This window comes from Syzygium oleosum, unplaced genomic scaffold (assembly GCF_021117445.2).
Source record: "Syzygium oleosum isolate NSW1041296 unplaced genomic scaffold, Sole_v2.1 Sole_v2.44, whole genome shotgun sequence".
Lineage (NCBI taxonomy): Eukaryota > Viridiplantae > Streptophyta > Magnoliopsida > Myrtales > Myrtaceae > Syzygium > Syzygium oleosum.
Window position 1 is genome coordinate 2,233,666 of NW_026607528.1, and position 26,257 is coordinate 2,259,922.

At 38.7% G+C, this 26,257-nt stretch overlaps 1 protein-coding gene and 1 pseudogene across 1 annotated transcript; one reads left to right on the top strand and one right to left on the bottom strand.

Annotated features, from left to right (window-relative positions):
- Window positions 1-6,717: 6,717 nt before the first annotated feature.
- On the top strand, window positions 6,718-19,979 carry LOC115663990 (disease resistance protein RPV1-like; annotated as a pseudogene).
- A 3,225-nt stretch (window positions 19,980-23,204) lies between these two features.
- Window positions 23,205-25,997, bottom strand: LOC130136258 (probable E3 ubiquitin-protein ligase RZFP34). Its single transcript, XM_056306474.1, has 6 exons — window positions 25,347-25,997; window positions 24,637-25,239; window positions 24,443-24,530; window positions 23,870-23,929; window positions 23,757-23,789; window positions 23,205-23,570 (listed from the first exon to the last, which is right to left on the bottom strand). Exons 2-6 carry the CDS (start codon window positions 24,834-24,836, stop codon window positions 23,205-23,207), a joined length of 747 nt encoding a protein of 248 aa, XP_056162449.1. The 5' UTR covers window positions 24,837-25,239; window positions 25,347-25,997.
- Window positions 25,998-26,257: the final 260 nt, after the last annotated feature.

The following is a 26,257-nucleotide window of genomic DNA, read 5'->3' on the forward strand; positions in this document are numbered from 1 at the left end:
GCAATTTAAATAAGAAATAAAAGGCAAGAAGACTGTCTAGGAAGATCAGAGATATGATTATATGTATATAGCCCAAGCTCACAAAAGCAAAGATGTAGGACCAGCAAAATAGTACGAGGTTACCATCATTCTCACATTTCTCCGTCTCCAAAAATACTCTGAATATTACTTTCTTGCTCCCATCACTTAGACACTTTTCATGGCTTAGTTCCTCATAATTATGTATCCACTATCATTCTGACATTTCTCCGTCTCAAAACAATTATGTTTTTCCATTAGCTGACCCGATTACAAAAATTGGAAAAAACACAAATGAGCACGAAATTGCCCGCTCTATCAGAGCACCTCCATTTCGTCAAAAACTGTCAATGGAATGAACATCTCTCGTGGAGCTTATTCACTAAGCGCAGCAAACTGAACCGGAGCTTCGCTACATCTTCTCTTCACTTGGTTGAGGATCGACGAGTTCGGATTGGAAGTTGGTCGTTCTGGAAAGAGCTTCTTACATCGTTAATTTAACCAGCCTTGTTTGAGTTCCCTACTGCTTCGTGGTGGATGCTGTGAATTCTAGTGTGTCTGAAGGAGGAAGGGTCTTTGTCAGGATCGAGAATCGATTTTGAGGTTGCCTGAGTCGTATAGAGACAGCGAATGAGGATCGTTCGGATGCATCGAGGCGTTTGTCATCTTTTTATTATTTCTGATGTAGTTGAATGATGTTGACTCGTGAATGTTCGGGAATGATTGGGATGGAAATGCTGGCTCGGTGATGATTTCATTTGAACAGAGTCCTTTGCGTTTGTTGTAGCGTTTGATTGCCAGTCCAATTTGCACATCTTGGTGCTGGCAGAGGCTTCTCTCCAGGAGAGAGAGATAGTTGGCAATAAATTTAATGGTATCGTTGTAGATGTTAGTCTGATCCTTCCATTTTTTGAACTGTCCTTCATTTGGCAATTTTATTGCCCAAGAGTTCGGATGCTAAACTCGAGCGACATTATAACTCCATTCTTCTTGATAAATAGAGGACTAGCATGGGTGTTGTTTATCCTATGTTGAAGTGATGGAATCCCTGCTGCTTTCCTTTCTTTTGCCACTCTAATCATTTCCCGAATCATCGAAGCAGGGCGCGCCCATCTGTGTTCATTATGGACAATGTGTCAGGTGATGACTTGGCAATACATTAGAGATTAGTGATGCTGGGATTCGATAACTCTGCAAATTCCTTTTTTTCTGTAGGATTTGGTGAAAAGCGTGGTGCGCAGTAGGTTATTTACGTTTGAGCTAGCAATCCGGTTGTTGGTCACAGAATGCAATGCAAGTGTATTTAGGTTTCACTAAGCAGTTTGATAGCGTAATGCGTTGTGTGGCTTTTGTCAACTGAGAAAGGAGCCAGAGTGAATGCTGAAGCAGATTCACCTAATTAAATAAGTTCCTTGTAAGAAGATGAAGAGGAGAATCGACTCACTGCCCTTTTACACCGAATGTTATTTATTATCCATGACTGACCTTGTCTGATGATTCGATTCTCAAGTGAAGAATGTTAATGATGGTTAAGATGATAGTCAGCCTTTCCATCTTTTATTGGATGTAGATTTTCTCCCTTCAGGAGTCCTTGGAAATTTGGTATTTGGGGGAAGGTGGAGTGGATACAGTTGCTTTTCATGTTTTCCTCTTTTCAGAGATCTCCTACTGATTGGAGCAGTTTTCCCCCACTTTTCTTGTCCTGGAAATTTTCTGGACAATGTAGAATCCAAATGTCACGAGACTGAACAATAACATATCAATTGATGTGCTGTATTCATTTGGAGAGTAGTTTACAGATCAATATATGCACTAATTCATACTCTGTATAGCATACGGATGTGTAGGTTCAAAGTTTTCTGCTCATTCGAGTGACAAGCTTTCTGACCTTTGCCCTAGATCCTGGTTCTCATGCAATTTAGCACATTGAGAACTTCGAGAAATCTATGCTAGAACGGTCGGCTGTTAGTCTATCTAAGATAAATGCATGATGCGGATACTGTAGTTTTGGTTTCAAAGTAGAATTCTGGAATCTCTGTGCTCGTGCTCAGCCTGTTTTTTTTTCTGCATGATGAAAGGAGATTTAATCAATATGGTACACCATGGCACAGAAGAGAGAGAGAGAGAGAGAGAGAGAGAGAGAGAGAGAGAGAGAGAGAGAGAGAGAGAGAGAGAGAGAGAGAGAGACTTCTGAGTCTTGCTGGTTTATGTAGGCTAGTGTAGACATGAAATGGAACGAGATTCCCATCGCTGATGATTGCTGTCGGAAGAAGATTACTGAAGTAGCATTTGCGATGATTGGAGATAGATCATTGTGTTGTTCAAAAGCAGCTTGTCCGCCAGAGCAATAGATGGTGGAGTTTAATTGTTTCATGACACACAAATGAAGTGATTGCTTCCTATGCTGTTTGTGTAGGCAAAATTCCTCAGATGTGAGCTATGATATTGTATAGTGGGGCTTCGACTGTAATTCTAGGCTTTAAAAACTAAATATTCTTCCTCTGATTCTCTCGGTGCCTCCCTCCAACTTAACCCACGGACTTGATTAATACACGTGGAAGAAGCATATGCTCATACCGCATGAAATAGGAAATGTTGGACTAGAATCGTAAAAACAATTTGTTATGTGTTGACTCTTGGATAACACGTGGAATGTTAAAACAAATTTCAATGGACTATAATTGACTTGTGAGATTAGGTATTGCTTGGATCCTGAAGAACCCCATCAAAGGTTGGAATGGATGGAAAAGTTGGTCAATTGACCTGGGTAAATACCTTCTTCATGAAGGTTCTTACTTAAGGACATCGATGTCTGTCTTCAGCAGTGGTGCAATATGTAGTTCTTCCGGCAGTATGGAATCATTTAGTCAACTTGAAGGTATTTGTTTTGTTGGAAGAGTCTTCTGACTGGAAAAGTCTCATGAGTCAGCACAGTCGTATGTCTGAGGCTTGAGTCATTAGCAGTTTTTGAAGAAAGCTTCAAGCGGAATTTCAGGAGGAGGTAGTATATCCTTGATGGACAACTTTTGCTCTTACAATCTTTCGCCATATTCCGTTATCTTACTTAGTTTAAGAGCAATTGAATTGTGTGAATTTGTGGGCTTTCACCCAAGATTGGCTCATGCATGGTCGCGTCCGATATAGTTTGTTCCAGACTTCAAGGAATCAAGTGATCGCGACGCACAATTCCTTATTATCCACAGCGGGATGCCCTGGAGTTCCTCAATGCTTCACTTATGTTATTAAGTGGGAATTTTTTAGATCTACTTGTTACGATGATTCCTTCTGTTGGAGCACTGCTGATTGGAGCTGTTTGACCTGGATCGGATGGTCTTGTTGCCGATATCAAATGGTCTTGAGCCTTGTAGAAGAAATCAATGTTGCACTGTCTCCTTGCTTGACTGGCCAAGTAAAATTCTTAGGAGGTTATGGAATGTTGATAAGTTTGCTCATCTCTGCAGGTGCTTCATCACTAGCTTCTAGGTAGTTGGTAGTCTCAGCAGAGTCAAACTAAAATGGATGAAGTAGCTATTGAACAACCAGGGTTTCATCAGTTTGATGCAGGAAACCTTCAGCATGTCTTATATAAAGAAGTCAGACAGACAATGAGCTGGCAGTCCTTTAGCAGATGAATGGGGAACGGATGCCTGTCGAAAAAGCTGAAGAAGATGCTAATGCTACCGAGTTGCTAGAGAGAGGGTACTTGCAGTATGGGTAATGTCTCGGCTCATTCTTGAGCAATATTAGTTCCAGCTTAATTCCTGTCAACTTTCAGTTGATATCAAAGTTGCTGCTGCTGCAAATGTCCTCATTACCGGTGAAGGTGCCGCATTAGAGCCCCCTGTTGCAATAAGATCTTTTATTGCCGTCACTGTCATAATGATGCGAAGTTGATTCCTTGTGCCCCTCATGGACTTAAGAATGCTTGATAACTTCCTTTGTCATGACACGAAGAAGGCACTAGATGTCTAGGAGATACTTTAGTGTAAGCTTAGTTGATAGATTGCAATTAAATTTTTACTTGCTGTACATTAGAGAATGATCATTAACCAAATGTAGGCACCGCTTCAGCTGCCTGTAGATTTTGGGCGCTGGTGTCATGAGTTATCTTGAGACGAGATTGCATTCTGACCTGATGTTAACTTTGAAGTACGTGCGCTTATATTATGACATGTGTGGTCTTCAATTTTTACGTGACAAATATAGCAAGAAGTTGCCATCGATATTCTCTAGAAGTTAATTTACTAGTAAATTGCATCAGACTTTCTTTGTATCATAAATGGAAGTCGCCATATGGATTTAGTTTGGATGAGTAGTCTATAGTTTGGTGAATATGACGAATATGATTCTTTAATCTTCTACCATGGACATGCTTTTCATAACCTGACATGCTGTTCTCTTATGCCCAGAATAATATCAATGTAAACAAAAAGCAGGGACAGACTTACCTCGCCAAGAAGTTCAACAGGTGGATGCTATCGAATTTCTAGCATGTTTATAGAATGACCCTAGCAAATATTTTAAAACCTTGAGCATAAAAAGCTTTATAATGGGCAAACATGTGAAAAAGGAAGTTTCTTATTTGCATTATACGGATAGTCAAAAGTGTCAGGTGTCATATCCTGCACTGGAAGACAGTATGATCACATGGACCTGACATCTTACTTTATTTTTTCTGCAGACGTCCAAGCAGTGTCATTGCAATGGATGTGGCATTTGCAGGTATGGCTACCGTTAGCAGCAATACTCAACAGTGTCAAAGCGATTATCCATGTGAATAATGGGAGTTCTTTGCTGCCTCAATTCACAACATTCGCTATTCAATCTCTGGGTGGCGAGTGTTAGTATTTTTGAGAAAACAAGGAAGAATTCACAAACACTTGCCACAGGATGATCGGTCAGTGTAGATGAAAAATTTCATGTTTCAGGATGTTAGATGTAATTTCTAGATGCATCTCATTGCTGTCAATCATCTGTCAGGAATTTATATATCTATTTATACAGAAGTCCCCCTTCTGGATGATTGTCTTATCATTTCTCTGTCATTGATGTTGCACGTTTGATTCATCCTCACTGTATTTTCTTTCTCGGAATGGGGCGAGAGAATTTCTTCCACTGTTGCAAGCGCGGTAAGCTTCAGTTATCCTGTGCTTGCGCCAGCTTAAGGAGTGATGGAAAGAACTGAAGTTAATCTGCGTCACTCGTCATGCTGTACAGGTTGCTGCTACTCAGTTTTTTTCTGTAAAACAGCCATCCTTGCGTGGAAGGAGCAACGCATCATGACTGTCCTGTTTGCTTTAAGGTAAATCTCTGTAATTTGATGGTTATTACGTGCGCATTGAAATGAGAGTATAAATTAAACCAGCGGAAATGGTGATGTGCAGTTTCTATTTGATTCGAGAAATGAGGTAACAGTCTTGCCTTGCAAACACAAATTCGTAAGAGAACTTCACCAGTCAGAGTTGTTTGCTGTTTAACAACGAATAATTTGAGAGCATTCCTCGGAAAGTATTTTTGGTTTTTTTTTTCTGTCTGTGTGTGTGTTTAGAAAGAAAGACCCAATGGCAAAAATACAATGAAACTGCTGAGGGTATCAAAAGTTCCTTCTAAGATCTAGTACCTTAACTTTTGGTTTCCACCATGACTCAAAGCTCATTTAGCCAACCAATTGCATGAAGGGCCTACAAATTATTATTACTTATTATTGTTTCCATTGTAATTATATTATTGCCATGAAATGGTGTACTCTTTTAGTGATGGGTCATATTTTCCTCCGTTCTTGATTTCTACTAATCATATCTCTGATTAGTGGACTAAGTATAAGTAATGCCTATGTTTGTAACTCACCATGTATAAGAGTGGTTGGAGGAAAAAAAATTAAAAGTTTTAGACCTATTAAATCCCTTTTCATCACATATAGCTAACAACTCATGTTATTACCAGGTCATTGAATCTGAATTACAGAATGGGTTCATCATCCATTTTCTCACCTCTGGTGCTTAGGATACACTAAGCATTATTCCATGACATCCGTGTGGTTTTTTATAATAGCATGTCCGATCTTTGATTGAGGTGGTTAATTGCCTGTTGATTCGGCGATCTACTTAGTTCAGTTATGAAGCTGACTCACTTACAATGTTTTAATATTAATCGAATCGAGTAAAGTAAGGTGGTTGTTCGAAATCTTGCGATAAGACTGGGAAGCGAAAACTGAAAATTGAGGCATGATCCCAATAGCTACGGGCGCGTCAAGCTGTCCATACCGTAAATTTGGCGAACAACTCCACTAGAAGATGAGTTCATGTACTTGATTAATGGATCGGATGCTTTTGGTTGCTCTTTGATGCGTCCAACAATTGAATAAGAAATATAAGGCAAAGGACTGTCTAGGAAGGACGGATATTATATAAGGCCAAACTGTTTTTTTTTTTTTGGGTCACGCATAAATACCATTTCATTCATTTAAAAGCAGTACCAAATGAGCGAAGTCGACGAGAGTCAATACATAATAAATCCCAAAGAGGTTGGGGCGGCGTAGACATCCCTTTTCAGCGGGTATTCGTGATTCAGTCTGCGACTTGATTGGCTTCTCATGGGCAACGGGCCAGAGAGAGAGACGCCTTCTAATTGGGCTAGCAGTGCAGTGCATTGCATTCCTCAAAGGGACGTCTCAAAGCCCATGGGGGCTCAAACTCGGTTCAGCAGTGAATCTAACACTAGATTCATTGTTGTCTGACAGGACACTCACGTGCGCCACAGATTCATCCTTCAGCTCAGCCGCCTCCCGCAGCCAGACAGCGCAACGCTTCCTTCACCGCTGGGGCTTCGATTTCGAGTGGAGAAGCAGCCCCAGCGGTCGCCCGCTTTGCAAAACCCGGCCGTGAGCGCTCCCCTGTGACCCCGACACACTCCGGCAGCCGATCCCTCTGCTTTGCCTTCGAGCCAAGACCCGTCCACGTTGAATTTCCACATCCCTCTTGCTGGTGGCGACCACCGTTCTGCTGCTGAGGTCTTCTCCGACCAGCGACTCGGATCGAGGGTGCTCCGCCCGCGATAGTTGCTGCTTAGAAGGAGAGCGTCGTCTACAATTGGTCCCGGGTCGGGTCTTTGTTCGTTGGAAAACCAGGGGCGTTCCTCGCCTTCCAGATTAGCCACAGGATTCCTGCGAGCCACTCTTGAGAAGACGGATCAGCCCCGACGGTGAGCGCTTCGTCAACCCATTTGTCCATTCTTGTTAAGTTTAGCGGAGATGCGTCCACATTTAGCCTCGGATCTGACCAAAATCCTTGGTCCAGTCTCACAAGTCGAAGATATGCTCCTTGGTCTCTGGAGTTTTCCGACAAATTGTCCTTCGTGGGTAGAGCATTTTGGCACACACACCACAAAAAAAATCGGATTTTGGGCTCGGCATGTAGTTTCCCTATCTTAGTCCATAGGGAATGAGGCGGCTGGTATGATGATGATGCTTGTTCTGTGTTTGGCTTGGGTAGTGATGCGCATAGTCTGGTGTACTCATGTCTAACCGTATACTTTCCTTTTGTGTTTCCGTTACATATCTGGTTATCCCTTTCTGAGTTTGGCTTGATCCGTATGGCAAGAATTTCTTTCACGCTGTCCTCTTCGAAGAGCTCATGCAACTGGTTTTTGTTCCATGTTTTTGTCCTTTGATCAATCAGTTCGACGACTCTTTGGGGCTCTTCTCGATTGGCTGGACCCCCAATCACTCCCTGTTCCATCCATTTGTCCTCTCTAATATCGATGCTTTCTCCATTCCTGACCAGCCCTTTGACTTCTGAACTTATCGCATCCCTTCCCGTTAAGCAAGTTTTACCACCCCCAAGATGGGCGGGAGCCCTTATTTGCTTTCCATATGCTGCCATTTGGGAAGTAAATTCCTTTTAGAAGCTGGTTCCACAAGGCAGTTGGAGATTGTGCAAGTTACTATAAGGCCAAACTCACAAAAGCAAATACGTAGGACGAGCAAAACAGTACTAGTTACTATTTAAAATGATTCTGTAAGAGTAGCTTTCTCAAAGAAAGCAATACCTCACAATACAATATGGTTCAGACCTAAAAACTAGTGCATGAGCCAAAACTGAAGCAAGTTATGTGTGTTGTTGCATCCGAGGAGCTTCCAATTTGAAAACTTATCTAAAAACCAAAAAGATTCAGAAAATTTCGGACAACTATCAATGCAAAGGGTGTTTTTTTAACTTAAAATGGCCATCACTAAAAATGTTTATAACAACTTAATGTCTGCATAATGTCGGTAATGTGATACTTTTGGTTGCTCTTTGATGTTTTCAAGAATAAAGTAAAAGCAAAAGAGAAAAGGCTTTTTGATTTCTTTATGAGACTTGAATGAGAAATTAAGGACAGAGCCCAAAATTTTATATATATTACTTATGATCCTTGATCTTGGTTAGTAACAAAATGTTTTAGCATGAGTGATCGTTGATAATACAACATTTCAGTAGTTAAATGGAGTTAATCCATTTGATACTTCAATAGTTAACAGGCTCAAAGTGAAAGGGCAAAATTCCAAAGTGGGATCAAAAGCTTATATATATTCACCAAAATACCTTTTTTGATGAAAAATAATTAACAAAAGAAAAGGAACAGTGCAAAGCATTGGACTGGGCTCGTTTTGTTCGGCTTTGGAGAAATGTTTTTGGGGAAATGCAAATGCTTTTGGCTAAAGGCGTTTTCCAAAATGCAAATAGTGTTTGGTAAATTGTAATGTCAAAATGCATGGGGAAATGACTTTGGCTTAAATGGTGTTTGGCAAAATCACTTTGAAAAGCAGTTTTGCTTTTTTTTTTATAAGAAGAAAAACACAAAACCAGCAAGACTCAGTGGCTGGCGAGGCTAAATTGGCTGCTCGTAAGCCAGATCTGCCGTCGATAGCCTCACCTAAGGTTGCCCGACCTCAGGCGGCCATCGCCTAGGGTCGCGCGACCCAAGGCATCTTAGGCAAGGTTGCCGGCACCATATCTAGCTCGCCAGAGTCTCGTCGGACTTTTGCCGGCCGCTCGTGGTGACCTAAAACTAGTCGGTGATGTCGCGTTAAGTCGGGACATTTTCGGAATTATGAAAGTCTAGCGAGTATAATGTTGGAAGAAAAAAAGTCTTTCTGCATTCCAGAAATGCTACTTTCTAGAGGACGTTCGGACCTGCCTTGGGCTAAAGATCTTTAGAGACCTTTGGAAATGCAACTGCATTTCCCTAGAATTGAGCGAAAAACGAACCAAATGCTATTTTCATTTGCCTAAGAGACTTTAGTGTCCCAAAGCCCATTTGGAGTGCTGAATCAAACGGGGCCTAAGCGTGCCCTCATCATCGCCCTGACGCTTTGTATGTATTTGTCTATTTTGACCACTTGTCTGAAAATATGCGATCGCCAACTGATATCTTTTTTCTTATTTGGCAAGTGAGACCCGCTTTGCAACTTGAAGCTCTGTCTCTCTTTCTCTCTCTCCCCATTTTTCATCTCAACACTTGTGTATTGAAAATTTAACAGCACTTGTCTATTACCTTTGGTTTTCTTTCTTTCCCTTGCTTCTGCATTGTTATTCCTCATATATTGTCTTCTTCTTGGGCAGGCATCTCGTGTTTCCTGAGAGGCATTCTAGTTTTCTTCTCCGTCAGACTTAAAAGCAAAAATCAAGGACAGAGTCAGAGCAAAGACAAAATGCATCATCCCATTTTTGGGCATTCTTTCGCCGAGCTCGTGGCACCGATCCTTCTCCTTGGGCTCGCGATCTATTTTCTCAATAAGAAGAAGGCTAGTGTGCATAAAAATGCAGAAAATGCTAATATTGGCGCATCTGGTTCGTTGACTGCGCCGACGGGAACTAATTCCGGTGGATCTAGTTCGTCTCCAACAGAAATTAATAATGGTGCATCTAGTTCGTCGACCGCGCCAACTGGAAACCGCTACGAGGTGTTCTTGAACTTTAGAGGCCCAGATACTCGAAAAGGCTTCACCGATCACCTCTACAATAGGCTCGTTGATGCCGGAATTCGTGCTTTCAGAGACGATGAAGAGCTTCGCCAAGGCGAGGAGATCGGCCCAGATCTTTTGGCAGCCATCAAGAACAGTAAAATCCTAATCCCCATTCTCTCTGAGAATTATGGTTCGAGCAAATGGTGCCTGGATGAACTGGTTCAAATAATGGAGTGCAAGAATGATACCACGGGGACTATAGTGTTGCCTATATTCTACAAAGTAGAACCAGCTGAGGTGCGATATCAAAAAGGGAGTTTCGGAGATGCATTTCGTACACGTGAGAAGTATTCCAACCCATCGACTTTGGAGAAATGGAAGCAAGCACTCATTAAAGTCTGTTCCTTGAAAGCATGGGAAGCCAAAGGGTACTTTAAATTTTTACCAAGAGATTCTCTACTAACTTTCAATTTTTGTTGGCGTTTACTGTTTGTGCTGATTCCTACCTACTTCATTTTCTTTCTTTTAATTTTGTTTAATGAAGAAAAAGCAGTTAGATCTAGCTAGTGGTAAGATCCTGCAATGCATGAGTTCTATAAGTTATTCTTCTCTTTAAAATTACCTTTAATGATATTGACCAATCCGATTATAGATTTTACTGTCGAGATCCCATTCACTTGAATAATATAATATTTTTTAAAATTAATTTTTATACTCTTGTATCTTGTAACATTGTGCCACTTTTTTTTCATATTTATAGTATAAGCTGCATTAATCTTCATCACAAACTTTTTTAATTACATATTTATTTGATATTATTATTACAACTTATCAGTGGTTCCACAATAATTCTTTATCTTCTCAGGTTTCATTTATCAAATCATTAATGTCTTGATTAGTTGCCATTGGAATTAGTATTACAAAAGTTACTAGACATGTGATAATTCTTTATTATATGTTTGTTTAAATGATTTTCAATGCATTTTCCTATCTTCAACAATAAATTCTATCTCACACACCTGCATAAATTGAAGCGGTGTTCTTCTTTTGGTGAAAAATCATTCCTCGACTTCCCAATCAAATAAATATTAGATCAATTATAGTCATAGAATCTAGATGCTCAAAAAGAAAATACAGTACAACCTGTTATCATCCCATGGTGCAGTGAAAATTGATAAGAACACCAATCTAGAATGATACTAAATCCATAACAAGAGTAGAAACTTGCAAGCGTGTAGAATTGCATAAATAAAGAAAAATTCCCTCAATTGTATTCAGGTAGTTCATAATATAGCACTCTGAATGACTTTCAGGACTTGAATTCCTCTTGCGTCAAAAGATATGACCTGTTTCTTAATTGATGGCTGAACTCTCATATCGGGCTAACTTATTGGATTTTTACCTACTCAAACGCTATAGAAAGTTTTCAATGTCACGTCCACATCAACCCTAATATCTTTAACAAACAACAAGTTTAAAATTTAATTCAAATCCATAATTTGTGTAATATTCAAGATTCATTAGCGATACCCTCAAGTTTCTTCTGGCTCAATAAATTATGTCAGAGCAATAATGGAATGGGGCATTACATGCGAAGCAACCACCACCATTTCCTGCTTTAATCTTAGCATATAAGATGATATATGGAAGTGTGGCAAAATCAAATCTTTAAGATTTCCAATTTATCCTCTGATTTGTTTATTATTGTGTTATCATTTGTTAAATAATATAAAATCGCTATTGCCCTATGTTTGAACTCTTGTCATATTTGACAGGTATGAAGGAGAATTGGTAAAATCGGTTGTCCAACAAGTGTTATTCGAGCTGAAGAAGAAGTTTGAGTTGGTTATTCCTGAGAATTTGATCGGAATTGATAGTCATGTGAAGAAGATTATGGAATTTGTAGATAATAATTCTCGTGCCACCCTATTTGTTGGCATTTACGGAATGGGAGGCATTGGTAAGACTACTCTTGCGAAAACCATCTACAACAACCTCTCCAATCAATTTGAACACCGTAGCTTCATTGCTAATATCAGGGAATCATGGAAGCGTAATGGCATTCATTACTTACAAAATCAGTTAATCCATGGCATATTGAATCAAGAAAATCAAGTTCGTAATGAAGATGAAGGGATTAAGTTCCTCTCATCCATGCTTAAAGGTAAGAAGGCCCTCGTTCTTCTTGATGATGTGGATGATAATCATCACTTGAAGGCTTTGGCTGGAAATCAGAGTTGGTTTTCTTCGGGAAGTATGATCTTCATTACCACCCGAAACAAGAGTATTCTTGACAACGCTGGGGTAGACTACCAGTATGAACATGAGGAAATGGATAGGGATAACTCTTTGATTCTATTTAGTAGACATGCTTTTCGAAGGGACTCTCCTCCAAGTGAATTTGAGGACCTCACTTATGATGTTGTATCCACCACTGGAGGGCTTCCCTTATCTCTTGAGGTCTTAGGTTCATTTTTGTGTGGAAAAGAGCCAAAACTATGGAGAGGCGCGACAAAGAAGTTAAGAAAAGTCCCTCATGAGAAAGTGCAAGAAAAGTTAAGGATAAGTTACGAAGCATTAACGCATGAACAAAAACAAATTTTTTTGGATATCGCCTGTTTTTTCATTGGCACTGACAAGAGCATCGCATCCTACATGTGGGATGCATGTGACTTTTTCCCGGAGGAGGGAATTGAAGTATTGAGATTTCTATCATTAATAAAAGTTGGAGATGATGATGAGCTCATAATGCATGACCAATTGAGAGATCTTGGTAGGGAAATCGTCCGCGAGGAAAACAAGATGGAGCCTGGGAACCGTAGTAGGCTATGGGACTCCAAGGAAGTCTTGGAAGTGCTAAAGGGAAATGAGGTAATCGTTTCTCTTCTTTTGCTCCCTTAGTTCATGTTCTACTGTCAAAGTGACGTTGGTCCTCTACTTCGTGCTTGCTCTAGTGAGTAGAGAACCTTCTAATATTATTGTCCTCGTGTCGCTTCATTGACATGATTAAAAAGCAGGAGGTTGCTCTCTCTTAGCAAGTACTGCAGCTTTTCTGAGATTTTTCTTACACAAGTGTACATCACGAAGTTTTTTTCAAAAATGAGGTACTTTCAAATTTATTATATACTTGATAGGGGTATTCTACATTGAAAAAATCTGAATTTATATAATTGATTTGGTTACGTCCTTGACACGTGCAACAAATAACTTGACTATGCTACTGTGTACAATAACTACTTAGGATATATAAATCATAGAATTCTAACCTCCAGGTGTTAGAATTGATACAATTGGAGTAACTGTGCCCGCATTTTTCATGAAATTTCAATCATTATACCCTAATTGAGAATGGAAGGGTGTTTTATTTTATATTATATTAGGTTAGGAATTACCTTTTTACCAAAATTCACGTGATAGAACAGGACAATATATAGACATACATAACGTTCAGCATACTTCATGCAATGACCATTTAAAAGAGAAATGTCTTATTTTTTCCACATAAAAAGTCCCAGAGATAAATACTCTAAAATTCTATTTTGTATATAATTAAGTATGTGATTGTATTCTATTACTTTGAATACGTCATTCAGTTTGATTCAAAGTAAGTTGCTCAAAAGACTAGCACTTGTTTGTGTTTTCAACGTGCAACCTATTTATAATCTCAAGTACTAGCAATGTCAAAGCTAATGTCTATTTATTGTCTTTTGTATTACATCATAAATAAGCTAAAATAACCACAAGAAAAATTAATACGCTGTAAATTTTATATCTAAATAAATTGTTATGACTAACTTTTATAACTAAAAAGGTACATTATTTGACGTAATTATTTCAGTATTTTTGTTGGGTTCATTACGTTTAAATCAAAGTAGTTTTGATAAAACTGATACAAGATCTTCTTTTAAGTTTATTCCTACGTTTAATCAAAATATATAAATTTATCTTCATGTGTTATCTAAAGGTACAATCAACTTTGATAAAAAAAAACAAAAAGCGTGTGAAGTGCGAAGCATGGACATGAGCACTAGGACGACTTACAAATAAACACAAAATGAAAGACATTTAAAGCATAATTGAAACACATTCATAACACACTCCTTGGATATTAGTGAGTATACATCCAAATAAAAAAGGGCACAAGCTTTAGAACCAGGAACAAAAATAATACAACCTTAAAAAATCCTAAAAAGAAGCCTAATCTTTTGCACGTAGGATGAAAATAACATAACTTTTCAAGCATCCCAGAGAAAAACTCAACCTTTCATTTGTAGGACAAAAACATTGACGCACGTCACAAATTATGTCTATTCTCACCGTAAGTCGCCAAGCGTCATCCTACATTGCTCATGGTACTGACATGCACGATGAACCCCTTTAATCATGACCACAAGAGACATTTACAAAATGCTAAAAATTTGGTAACAAAGAGTATAAATAAAAAAAATGACGTCGGTTTTGTGTTAGCACAATGAGCCATGTAGCGTGTCTATGGTGATTTGATGATGATTTTGGACAGAACTTGTAACGGTTTCCGTTTTGTTCCACGATAAAAGGTTGAGTCTTTTTTTGGTATGTTCGCAAAGTTGTGTTATTTTTGTCCTAGATGTAAAAGGTTAGGCTAATTTTTTTTTTGAAAAGTTTGGAAGATTGTATTACTTTTGCCCCGAATACAAACGGTCGGGCTTGTTTATGAGATTTAGCCATGAGTATACTCAAACTCTGTCGATCGATTATTGAAGATTAAAAAATTACACACTTGAAGACAAAGAATTTTGTTGACAGATAGGATTTCTTAATATTTTAAGAGAGAAGTTTATCAGGGAAATGACTAATCTGAGCATGATTACTTCTCTTGGAAGTTGCTTCCTTTTGTTATAACTACTCTGCTCTTAGATTCCTTTCAGGTGTTGAGATCTAATTCTCCACTAATTATGTCATTCTCCCCTGTGCATCCATGAAATCTTGTACAACATTGTGAAGTACGATTAATTTTATAGTTCGGAGAAACTGACCCGGATTTAGAAATCCATGAGATTTCCGGATTACTTCTTATCTTCTCATGCATGATTGATTTTTCTTGGTGAAAGCTTGCTGCACATTTGGATTAGAAATATTTCAAATCTATTCTGATGAAGCAATTATTCGTTCCATTGATTCAAAAATGGATTAGAAATAGTTGTTCTCTCAAATCAGGAATAACTATTGCTAGGGGCCCAGGACTAGCTTCAAAATTCATAATTAAAAAAGAAAAAATTCCAAATAAGAGCCTGAAATGCCCTCGTTTTCTCAAATAAGGGCATGAAGTGGACATTATCTCAAATAAAGGCCCGAAGTGTCCTCATTTTCTCAAATAAAGGCACGAAGTAGATATTGTCTCGTATAAAGGCCTGAAGTGGCCATATTAGTCTCAAAAAATGGCATGACTTTGTTGGCCGAAGGGTATTTTTGTCTTTTACATTTTAATTTTTTTTCCTTTTTTTGTTTTTTCTTTTCCTTTTCTTTTTCTTTTGTTTTTTATTTTCCCTTTTTCCTCCACCAACGGAGGTCACCCGATGCCGGCAAGGGCAACGCTCGCCTGCCCAGCCTAGGCGACGGCGGCCCTCGCCTTATGCCGGCAAGGGCGACTCACACGAGGCCAAGCGAGACCCTTGGCCTCGCCTGCCCAAGCGAGGCTGAGGGTTGCCTTTGCTGATGTCGGGTGAGGGCGTTCCTCGCCAGATCCGGCGGCGGTCGCCAGTAATGGCCGTGGGAGGGAAGAGGGAAAAGAAAAAAAGAAAAAGAAAAAAAAGAAAGGAAAAGAAAAGGAATTTTTATTTATTGAAGTACCCTTCTTCGATGGCCGGAATAGTCACCGGCCGGCCATAAATCCTTATTTGAGACGATTTGGCCACTTTAAGCCCTTATTTGAGACTATTTGAACACTTCAGGCCCTTATTTGTGAAAACGAGGGCACTTCATGCCATTATTTGGAATTTTCCCATTAAAAAATGACTTTGCATTTTATTAATGAATTATTTTAAATTAAAACAAAGTTATTAAATAAGGATTGTTTGTTATACTTGAAAATTTCAATTGGTAATTTATGCTAAAAATAATAAAGAGCATAAATAGAATTAATATTTCAAGTTGCTATTAATAAAATAAAAATCACATCGGAAAATATTAATATAAATACTGTCACAAGTTTTAGTTACCCATAGTTAGTTATGAATTCAATGGCAAAAACAAAACAAGTATATGTTGTTTTAACTGTAAGTAGCCAAGTCGAGTAATATACACGAAAATTATACATAGAGAAACGGGAAAAGAAAAGGACTTATAAGGTTAAATTTTCTTTATTTTAAGAGAAGTTTGTATTTTTCCAATTGTCACAATTATTACAATAACAATGTCTCATGATTATAGTTCATTTGGATATCTAATATGAAAATTATTGAGAGAGAAAATATATTTCTACTAAATTTGATCAAATCAACTTTCAATTTTGCAGTTTAATTTACTTAAATCCCGTGTACTGCTAACTAGTATAGTAAAGAAGCTACATTGCAGGAAAGAAGAGGATTAACTAGTTGTTAGGTTTTCCCTCATATAAGCCATTAGATCAAAGTGTAAAAGTACGTTTATAATATGTACAAGAAATTATAAATTATTATTCATAATAAAATAAAACACGAAGAAACAGAACATCATAATTTTTTTTTGTAAGATCCAAGTACTTATGGCCTAATTTCAAAATCAAAGTTGACATCCTTCACTTTGTTAGCCTTTGTAAATACAGTTTATTGGCCAAGGAAGGAATCATATGTTCACTTTGCTAATCTCTAAAAGACATTGATGCATGTTAATAGAGATGTGAACAAATGATATTAGATTATTTTAATTGGATATTGTATTAATGAACGCTGATTCTTACCTACAGAGAACAGAAGAGATTGAGGCCATTTATCTTAGCGAACACAGCTCAAAAGGCTTCGGCAAAACAACTAACCTCACGGGAAAACAATTCAAGAAGTTAAGGAATCTAAGGTTCCTCGACGCAAGTGGGGCACATTTTACTGGAGATTTTAAGAACTCAATTAAGAAGTTAAAATGGCTTCAATGGCTGAATTGTCCCTCGACTTTTGAAGCAAAGAATTTTCATCCAAAGGAATTAGTCGTACTCAATTTGGTGGCAGGCAAGATATCCGATGAATGGCGAGGATGGAGTTCCATCATGGTAAGATGGAAGAACAAGTCCATTTTTTTTTTCTTTTGAATCATAATCACTCTGGGCTAACCTCTCGAAAATTATAATATTTTTTATCAGATGGCGAAGAAGCTAAAATATCTCGACCTTACAGGCTGTAGATATTTAGAAAAAACTTCCTTCCTCTCAGCTTTCGAGAATTTAGAGGTTCTGATCCTTGTAAATTGTGATAGAATAGAGCAAATTGACTCTTCGATTGGAAACATGAAGAGTCTGGTATGCTTGGATTTGACGAGATGTCATGGGCTCCAGGAACTGCCAGCAGAAGTTGGTAAATTGGAAGCACTGGAGCAACTCTTTCTAACATGTTGTGGTCACATTTCTTCACTACCAGACAGCATAGGAAACATGAAGAGTCTGGTACGCTTGGACTTGATGACATGTGGGTCGCTCGAGGGGCTGCCAGCAGAAGTGGGAAAATTAGAAGCACTGGAGCAACTGGTTTTGGATTTCAGTGGAATAAAAGAATTACCAGACAGCATAGGGGCTTTGCGTAAACTAAAAATTCTGACTATTGGAGGCACTTACATAGAAGAATTACCAGACAGCATAGGGGCTTTGCAAAACCTAGAAATTCTGACTATTAGTGAAACTGGGATAAAAAAATTACCCAATGATATTGGAAAACTGAGAAAGCTCCGAGAATTAGGTGCTTCACGGTGCCCATATCTAGAAGGGGAAATGCCAGAAAGCATCCGTAATCTTTCTTCCTTGCAACGCCTCAATTTGTTGGGTTGCCAGAATCTCCAATTGCCATCGGTGCTTCCTTCCAGCTTAACACATTTGGCCTTCCGCCATCAAAATCGCAGACTTCCTTCACTTTCCAACCTAACCCGTCTCAAGGAACTACAACTTGGTGGCAAATTTCTCGAGTTAATCTGGGAGCATCCATCAACACCATTAGAAAAATCCCTAAGCAGTCCCTTCGAATTGGAATTCTTGATAATCTCTCGGTGCGAGCTTATGGAAACACTGGACGTTTCACAATTGAATTATCTGAGGACATTATATGTCGATTTTTGCCCTAATTTACCTGAAATTCGAGGTCTTGACAAATTGAAATATTTGGAAAGCTTGACTATCACACGTTGCAGTTCAATTAAAAGGCTCGACCTTACAAAATCCCAGGGTCTGAAGAAATTAAGGGTTGATTGTTGCAAAAATTTAGTTGAAATTCAATTCCTTGATAAGCTTGAGTTCTTGAAAGAGCTAGATATCTCTCGGTGCGCTTCAATGAAGTGGCTGGACCTTTCAAAATTGGAGGGTCTAAAGGTATTCAATGCTCAATATTGCAAAAACTTGGTTGAAATTCAAGGTCTCGATAGGTTGGCGTCCTTGGAAGTGAAATATATCTTTGACTGCGCCTTCAATTCAGAGGCTGGACCTTCTAAAATCAAAGAGTATGAGCTCAATATTGGAAAAACTTAGTCGAAATTCAAGGTCTCTATAGTTTGGAGTCCTAGGAAGTGATAGATATCTCTAGGTGCGATTCAATTCAGAGATTGGACCTTCTAAAATCCAAGGGTGTGAAGACATTAAATGCTCAATATTGCAGAAGTTTAGTCAAAATTCAAGGTCTCGATAGGTTGGAGTTCTTGAAAGAGCTAAATATGTCAGGGTGCACTTCCTTTGGAAGGTTACCATATTTATGTTGCTTTGACACCTTGCATAAGTTGGCAATCAACTGTCGTGAAAACCTTCATGATATTCAGAGCCTAGAGAGATTCCCATCCTGCTCAAGTTTATGGATTGAGGATTACAAGTCCTCAGTAGAATTCCCAAACTTGTCAAATTTTTGTAATCTACAGACATTGATCGTATCAAATGGTCATGAACTTCGGGAGATCCCGGGGTTGAGGCGTCAACATCTCTAAAACGTATTGCTATCTCTGGATGTTCCTCGATCGAGATCTTACCTGATTTGTCATCGTGTACCAACTTGATCAGTCTGGTTATGCAAAATTGCGAGAAACTGACCGAGCTTCGAGGGCTGGAGAAATTGGGGCAACTGGTGGAATTGGACATTTCTAGATGCAAGTCACTCAAAACAATACCAGAATTATTTGGAACTCAGATTTATCGAAATTACGAGAGACATTCACGGGGCCTATATGAAGCAATGAGAGAATTTGGATATTAAAATCAGGATTAGTCAGAATAGTTAAGATGATCCCCAATTCCTAACAAAGGTACATAAAGCAGGTAAACTACCTTTTCCCTTTTAAGATCTATAACCCAATTTTCATTGGTATTTCCTGATTGCAATTTCTTTTAAGATTTAAAGCCTTTTCATTGAATTTCCTGGTTGATAGTGTTATTGTTTTCTTACTTGAATTCAAGGCATCCGTGGGGAAATGTTCGTGGAAGTTAATGTGTGCTTTGGCATAATGTTTCCGCTTATAATGCAGTAATGGAAATAGATCAAAACGCCTTCTAAGTACATCATTTATCATTAGCCTTCGGGTAAGATTCTTCATCCTATGTAGAGAAATAAGGATTCTTCGCGTTTAATGAATTCTGCAATGCTGGAATTATAGAGTAAAAACTGATGTATACGGGCATTTGATAGCATGCTAAAGGTAATCGTATAGGTCGAGAATTGCTAAATAAATGACCCTGTATGGAGGTCCTTCTAATGTGAGGTTTTAGCTGGCCTTGCGTTGACCATGCAGTTCATGACTGCATGTTTCTAAGGTACGCTTAAGAATGAATTTACGGTGCAAAATGAACATGTTGAGAGTGCATCCCTTAGTATGCATACGCTACTGATTTAGGACAAAATTTGTCCAACCATTGTGTTCCACACACTTTATCTCACAAAATTGTCTGCATTAGCTTATTAAGGAAATCATATCAGTTGAGAGACGCCAAATGCAACTTCTCCTAGTGGTTTGGTCATGAACAAACTAGGAAACAGGCCAGAAGCAAAACCATTGTAAATTATTTGGATCAATCAAGAAAATAGCAAATTCAATTTTACTTACTATGAATCCATGTTCATCTGCTTTGAATCCAGGATATACCTAAAGTCCAAGGCAAATAATAGATTATCCCAAAGAATACTTCTTAATGTTTGTAGAGTTAGTAACGCCATCTGTCATTTACTAGAACTTTTGAGTCAAGCAAATGATCAAGATGGCAGACACGAACGAGAATGTCTTTTGACATAATCAGCTGCATTGTGAAATGTTCCCTTATATTATGGATAAGCTCTTCCTAGTGCATTTACTTGCTGAAAAAAAAACACACATGAAGCATTTTCATAAATTTCTTGAGGAAACTTTCGTTTATCCTATATGCCATTTAAAAACTGTCAGTGCATTAATTTTGATACGTGAACAGGCATAATAAGAAAGAAACATATTATATATATCCCACAAAAAAAGGCAGCTTAAGTTGAATTCACTATCCAACTTGATCAAAGCTTCTGCGGTTGATGATGTTAGATGCCTATCAGTTGGATTGAAAAGGTAGAAAAAGAAAATTAATATTAAGTTTGACAAACAAAGATCTGTAAACTTTGGGTGTTATTAGTAGTTTGCTGATGTTAGTTGCTAGATTGATTTCATTTTGTTCACTGGCAGGATTTGGTTATTATTCCACCTGTTGTGATGTAAATGCTGAAATATCCAAAGGAGCTTTCAAAAGGCACTTCTAAAGAGAAACATCCTTGGAAAGGTAAAGGATGTTCGCCTATTTTTATCACGCATTGTCCTGGTTACAAACAACAGAAACATTGCAGAGCTGAAACTATCTGTTGAGAGGTTTTTGAAAGACTGAAAGTCTAGCCAGTTAGTCTAATATAGTTCCCAATAATTTGGACGATTGTATTTTGATTTGGTATAATAATCGGCACCTGCATGGAGGTCTTTTGGAGTCTTTATTCACAGAGAGTTGTTGTGATTCAGGTTTTGAAGCTATTCGATGTTTGGCTGCCAAACTTTGTTGGGTTAATAAAGAACTCACAGGTTCTTACTTTGGGAAGCTGCTGTCAAAGTTGGCTTGGAATGGTTGTATCCACGATGGTTGGAAGTCTTGGAATCAAAATTTTGCGACGTTGAGATCTTATTGCAGTTGATTTTGCTGTCAGAATGATAGAGGTAAAAATGTTTCTTGTGTGAAGAACAAGGTCGCTAGAGTCCAGTGACGTGCATTTGAAATTGAGCTCTAATTGGGAAATTGCAGCTCAGTTGTAACAAAGGATCAGCTATCATGAACATGCAATTTTGGAATCCGATTGACCATTTATTTTTGAAAAACAAATGCGCAATAATTTGTAATGTCCATTGTCAGTAATTGTAGCGGTCTTCATGTGCTCAGATTGCTTATTATCCCTGTCGCACTCTGATTAGTTTAGCTTAGTGCACTTCCTGTTCTTAGACTTTTGTTGACCTGTCTTGATTCGACGAGTTGCTCATGTTTCCTTCTCTTTTCTCCTTGAAATGTTATTTGTCAAAATTCTATTGCAGCTTTGCATTATATTAAATTGAATACGAAGTGTACTAAGAGTAAGAGGTCTAAAAATCAGTTCACTCATTGGGCATTGGGCATTAGCTAATAATGTGCACCGTTCCCTCATTTGGCCTTCCAGTGATAAAGAACCTTTGGTGGCACTAAGGCCTCGGATTATGCCTGGTAGGCCTAAAGAGAAAAGGATAACAGAGGAAGGAGAATCTAAAAATGGATTCAAAATGTCAAGACAGGCACAGAAATCACATGCCATTTGTGCTTCAAGCGAGGCCACGAATCAAGAAATTGCCCATGGAAACAAACAAAAGGAGAAGGTAACGTTTATTCATTCTGTGTTTCTAGTCTCTGTTTGTATCAATATTTCTGACTTTGTTTTCTAAAGTGAACAGGATGAAGAGATAGCCAGACAAAGAGAAGGAACCAACTTGTCACAGAGATGCATCATAACAATGTCACCGCTCAAAAGGTATTTTTAACCTTACTTTTAAGTAACTATCTACTTGAGTGATTATAAGTGCCATTTTAACTTGAGTATTGTTTGCTTCTTAATAGCGTTGATGGGAAGGCAGTGGAGTCATTTCTCTACCAAGAGATACCAATAATGTTGTGGTCAATGCTAAGAAGGTAGAGAGCTCATCTCACATATTTATCACTACAGTAGGATCAGAGGCAGAGCTTTATGGTAATAAACGAGTTGTTATGTAATATGGATTTCTTTCGTCCAGCAGCAAAAGGAAGACGGTATGAAAGAGAAGGAAGAGAAATGAAAACAAGCGGGTGGAGCATTTGAAGGACACTGGAAGTTTTGGATCAACAAGATCGACAGGTAAAAGGAAAAACGACCAGAAGTCGCTGTTAAAAGAGTTGGAAGTCCAATACGTTGTAGTACCTTTTGTTGGAATGACTCTTCAATTAAAGATCAAGAGATGGAGTCTGTTGTTCACATTTCCCGTTAGTATTTAAGATGTGGGAATGATACTGTTAAGACCACAAGCATTCTGCGCAACAGTTTTTTGTGCTTGTGAGTACGTTTGACATTTGAAAAGTAATTGCAGTTGGCCTTATTTTTGCCTAATCTGTTGGTGTTATAGACAAGGCTCAGTCCCCAATGACAAGCCAAGCTTGTTTAGAGGTAGGACATGAATTTTATTATCTAACAATTTCGACAAATTTTCATTCTAAAAAAAACAGCAATTTTCTTCGCATAATGAAAGAATGTAAAACATTTCCATTCTAAAAATTCGATTTTGTCGTGCAAAACACCAGCAATTTCCATAGACGTCATCACTAGTAAAACTAGAGATCCTAATCCTCCAACTATTCAGCAGTTCCAGCCGTGGAACATTGCTCTCGTCCAAGTAAAGACCAAAAACGAAAATCCACACCATTCCTTCAATAACTTTCCCAATCGTTTCTGCTTTCCAAGACCTCAATGTGATCTCCACAAGGCCGGATTCTCCTACTAGAGCAGTTTCACCTCCAATTTGGTCGAATTTGACGTCTTCACCTACACGGGCATGTTTAGGTGGCGTGCCCTCCACGACCCCAAGATCTGCATGGTCGCCTGCTAGACCTCAACCCATCAAACCATCTTCGTCCTCCAGGCTCAAAGCAGTTCGTGTGAGAAATTTGAAGTGTGACTTGATGAAGAAGATGAAAGAAATTGAGCAGAAAGAGTATTTTTATGCTAATTGCTAGGGGGAGAGGGCAGAAAGAGACTTCGTCTGACATAGAGAGAGACTCGACCAATGTCACTGTCCTAGACGCACAAAAGAAATTGACCAGCCAGATAAAAAAGCTTTGACTCACATCATCATTGAAAAGCTTACAAGTCCCACAAAAATACTTCCCCATGCAAACACCACAGTTGATGCACACCTGGCGGACCTGTGAACATGGGAACCAAAGGTTGAGAATCAATATCTGCAAAACCTAACATATTGATGGCAAAATACGATACTGCACTGCAGCTTATGTTTGGCTAGTCTTTCTAAACAACTTCACATTTTTTACCTCCTTTGAAAAGTTAGTGCAATCAAAATTGGTAATGAAGTATAGAATGTTTAAACTTACCTCTTGTTCAGTACCACAGAGTGAACATACAACCTGAAAAAAAACAGTAGGTAAGTGGGAACATCGAGTAATAAGTCAGTCTTTAAAAATGCCAGAAATTCGATAGCATCCACCTGTTGAACTTGATGGCGAGGCAACTCATGTCGCTCCTTTTGGTTTACATCGATATTATTCTGCACCTAAGAGAACAGTATGTCATGTAATGAAGAGCGTGTCTATAGGCAGAAGATTGAAGAATTATATAATTTGTCAGATTTACCAAACTAGACTACTTATCCAAACTCAAACCACATGGCAACTTTCATTTATGATGCAAAGAAACTCTGGTGCCATTAATAAGTCAATTAACTTCGCGAGAACATAAGTGGCAACTTCTGCAAATATCCATCATACAATAATGGGAAACCGCACATATCACAATATAAGCACACGCACTTCAAAGCTAACATCAAGTTAGAATGCAATCTCATCTTAAGATAACTCATGTCACTAGAGCCCAAAACCTACAAGCAGCTGAAGCGGTACTTACATTTTGGTTAACGATCATTCTCTAGTATATGGCAAGTGAAAAGTTAATCAACTAAACTTACTCTAAAGTATCTCCTAGATATCTAGTGACCATCTTCATGTCATAATAAAGGAAGTTATCAAGCATACTTAAGTCTATGAGGGGTACAAAGAATCACCTTTGCATCATTATGACAGTGACGGCAATCAAAAATCTCATTGCAACAGGGGGCTCTAATGCGGCACCTTTGATGGTAATGAGGACATCTGCAGCAGTAGCAACTTTGATATTAACTGAAAGTTGACAGCAATTAAAATAGAAGTGATACTGCTCAAGAAAGAGCCAAGACATTACAAAGAGCCGAGACATTACCCGTACTGCAAGCACCCTCTCTCTAGCAACTCAGTAGCACTAGCATCATCTTTAGTTTTCTCGACAGGCATCGGTTCCCCATTCATCTGCCGAAGGACTGTGAACTCAGTGTCTGTCTGACTCTCTTCATAGAAGACACGCTGAAGGTTTTCCGCATCAAACTGTTGAAACCCTCGCTGTTCAATAGCTACTTCACCCATTTTTATTTGACTCTGCTGAGACTACCAACTACCTAGAAGCTAGCAATGAAGCACCTGCAGATATGAGCAAACTTAGCTACATTCCATAACCTCCTAAGAATTTTATTTGGCCAGTCAAGCAAGGAGACACTGCAACATTGATTTCTGCTACAAGGGTCAAGACCATTTGATATCGGCAACAAGATAGTCCAATGCATGTCGAACAGCTCCAATCAGCAGTTCTCCAACAGAAGGAATCATCGAAACAAGTAGATCTAAAAAAATCCCATCTAATAACATAAGCGAAGCATTGAGGAACTCCAGGGCATCCAGCAGTGGATAATAAGGAATCGTGTGTCATGATCACTGATTCCTTGAAGTCTGGAACAAACTATACCAGAAACGACCATCAACGAGCCAATCTCTGGTGAAAGCCAACAAATCACACGATTAAATGCTCTTAAACGTAGTAAGATAACAGAATAAGGTGAAAGATTGTAAGAGCAAACTGGTCCATCAAGGATATACTACCTCCTTCTGCAATTCTGCTTGAAGCTTTCTTTGAGAACTGCTAATAACTCGAGCCTTAAGACTTTCGACTGTACTGAAGCTCATTTTACTTTTGCAGTCAGAAGGCTCTTCCAACTAAACAAATACCCTCAAGTTGGCTAAATGATTCCATACATGCCGGCAGAAACACATATTGTACAGCCGCTGAAGACAAGCATCGATGTCCTTAAGCAAAAACCTTCACGAAGAAGGTATTTACCCAGGTACCAACTTTTCCATCCATTCCAACCTCTGGTTTCAAGGGGTTCTTCAGTATCCAAGCAATACCTAATCTTACAAGTCAATTATAGCCGATTGGAATTTGATTTAACATTCCATATGTTGTCCAAGAGTCAACACAGAACTTGTTGTTTTTATTAATTCTAGTCCAATATTTCCTATTTCATGCAATATGAGCATATGCTTCTTCCATGCATGAATCAAGTTCGTGGGTTGAGTTGGAGGGAGGCACGGAGAGAGTGAGAGGAAGAACGTTTCATTTTTAAAGCCCAGAATAACAGTCGAAGCCCCACCATACAGAATCATATCTCACAACTAAGGAATTTTGCCTACACAAACAGTTTAGGAAGCAACCACTTTATTTGAGTTTTGTGAAACAACTAAATTCCGCCGTCTGTTGCTCAAGCAGACAAACTGCTTTAGAGAATTAAATTAATCGACCTCCAATCATCGCGAATGCTACTTCAGTAATCTACTTCTAGCAGCAACCATCAACTATGGAAATCTTGTTCCATTTCATGTCAACACTATCATGGGAAGGTAGTCTATATAAACCAGCGAGACTCAGAACTCTCTCTCTCTCTCTCTCTCTCTCTCTCTCTCTCTCTCTCTCTCTCTCTCTCTCTCTCTCTCTCTCTCTCTCTCTCTCTCTC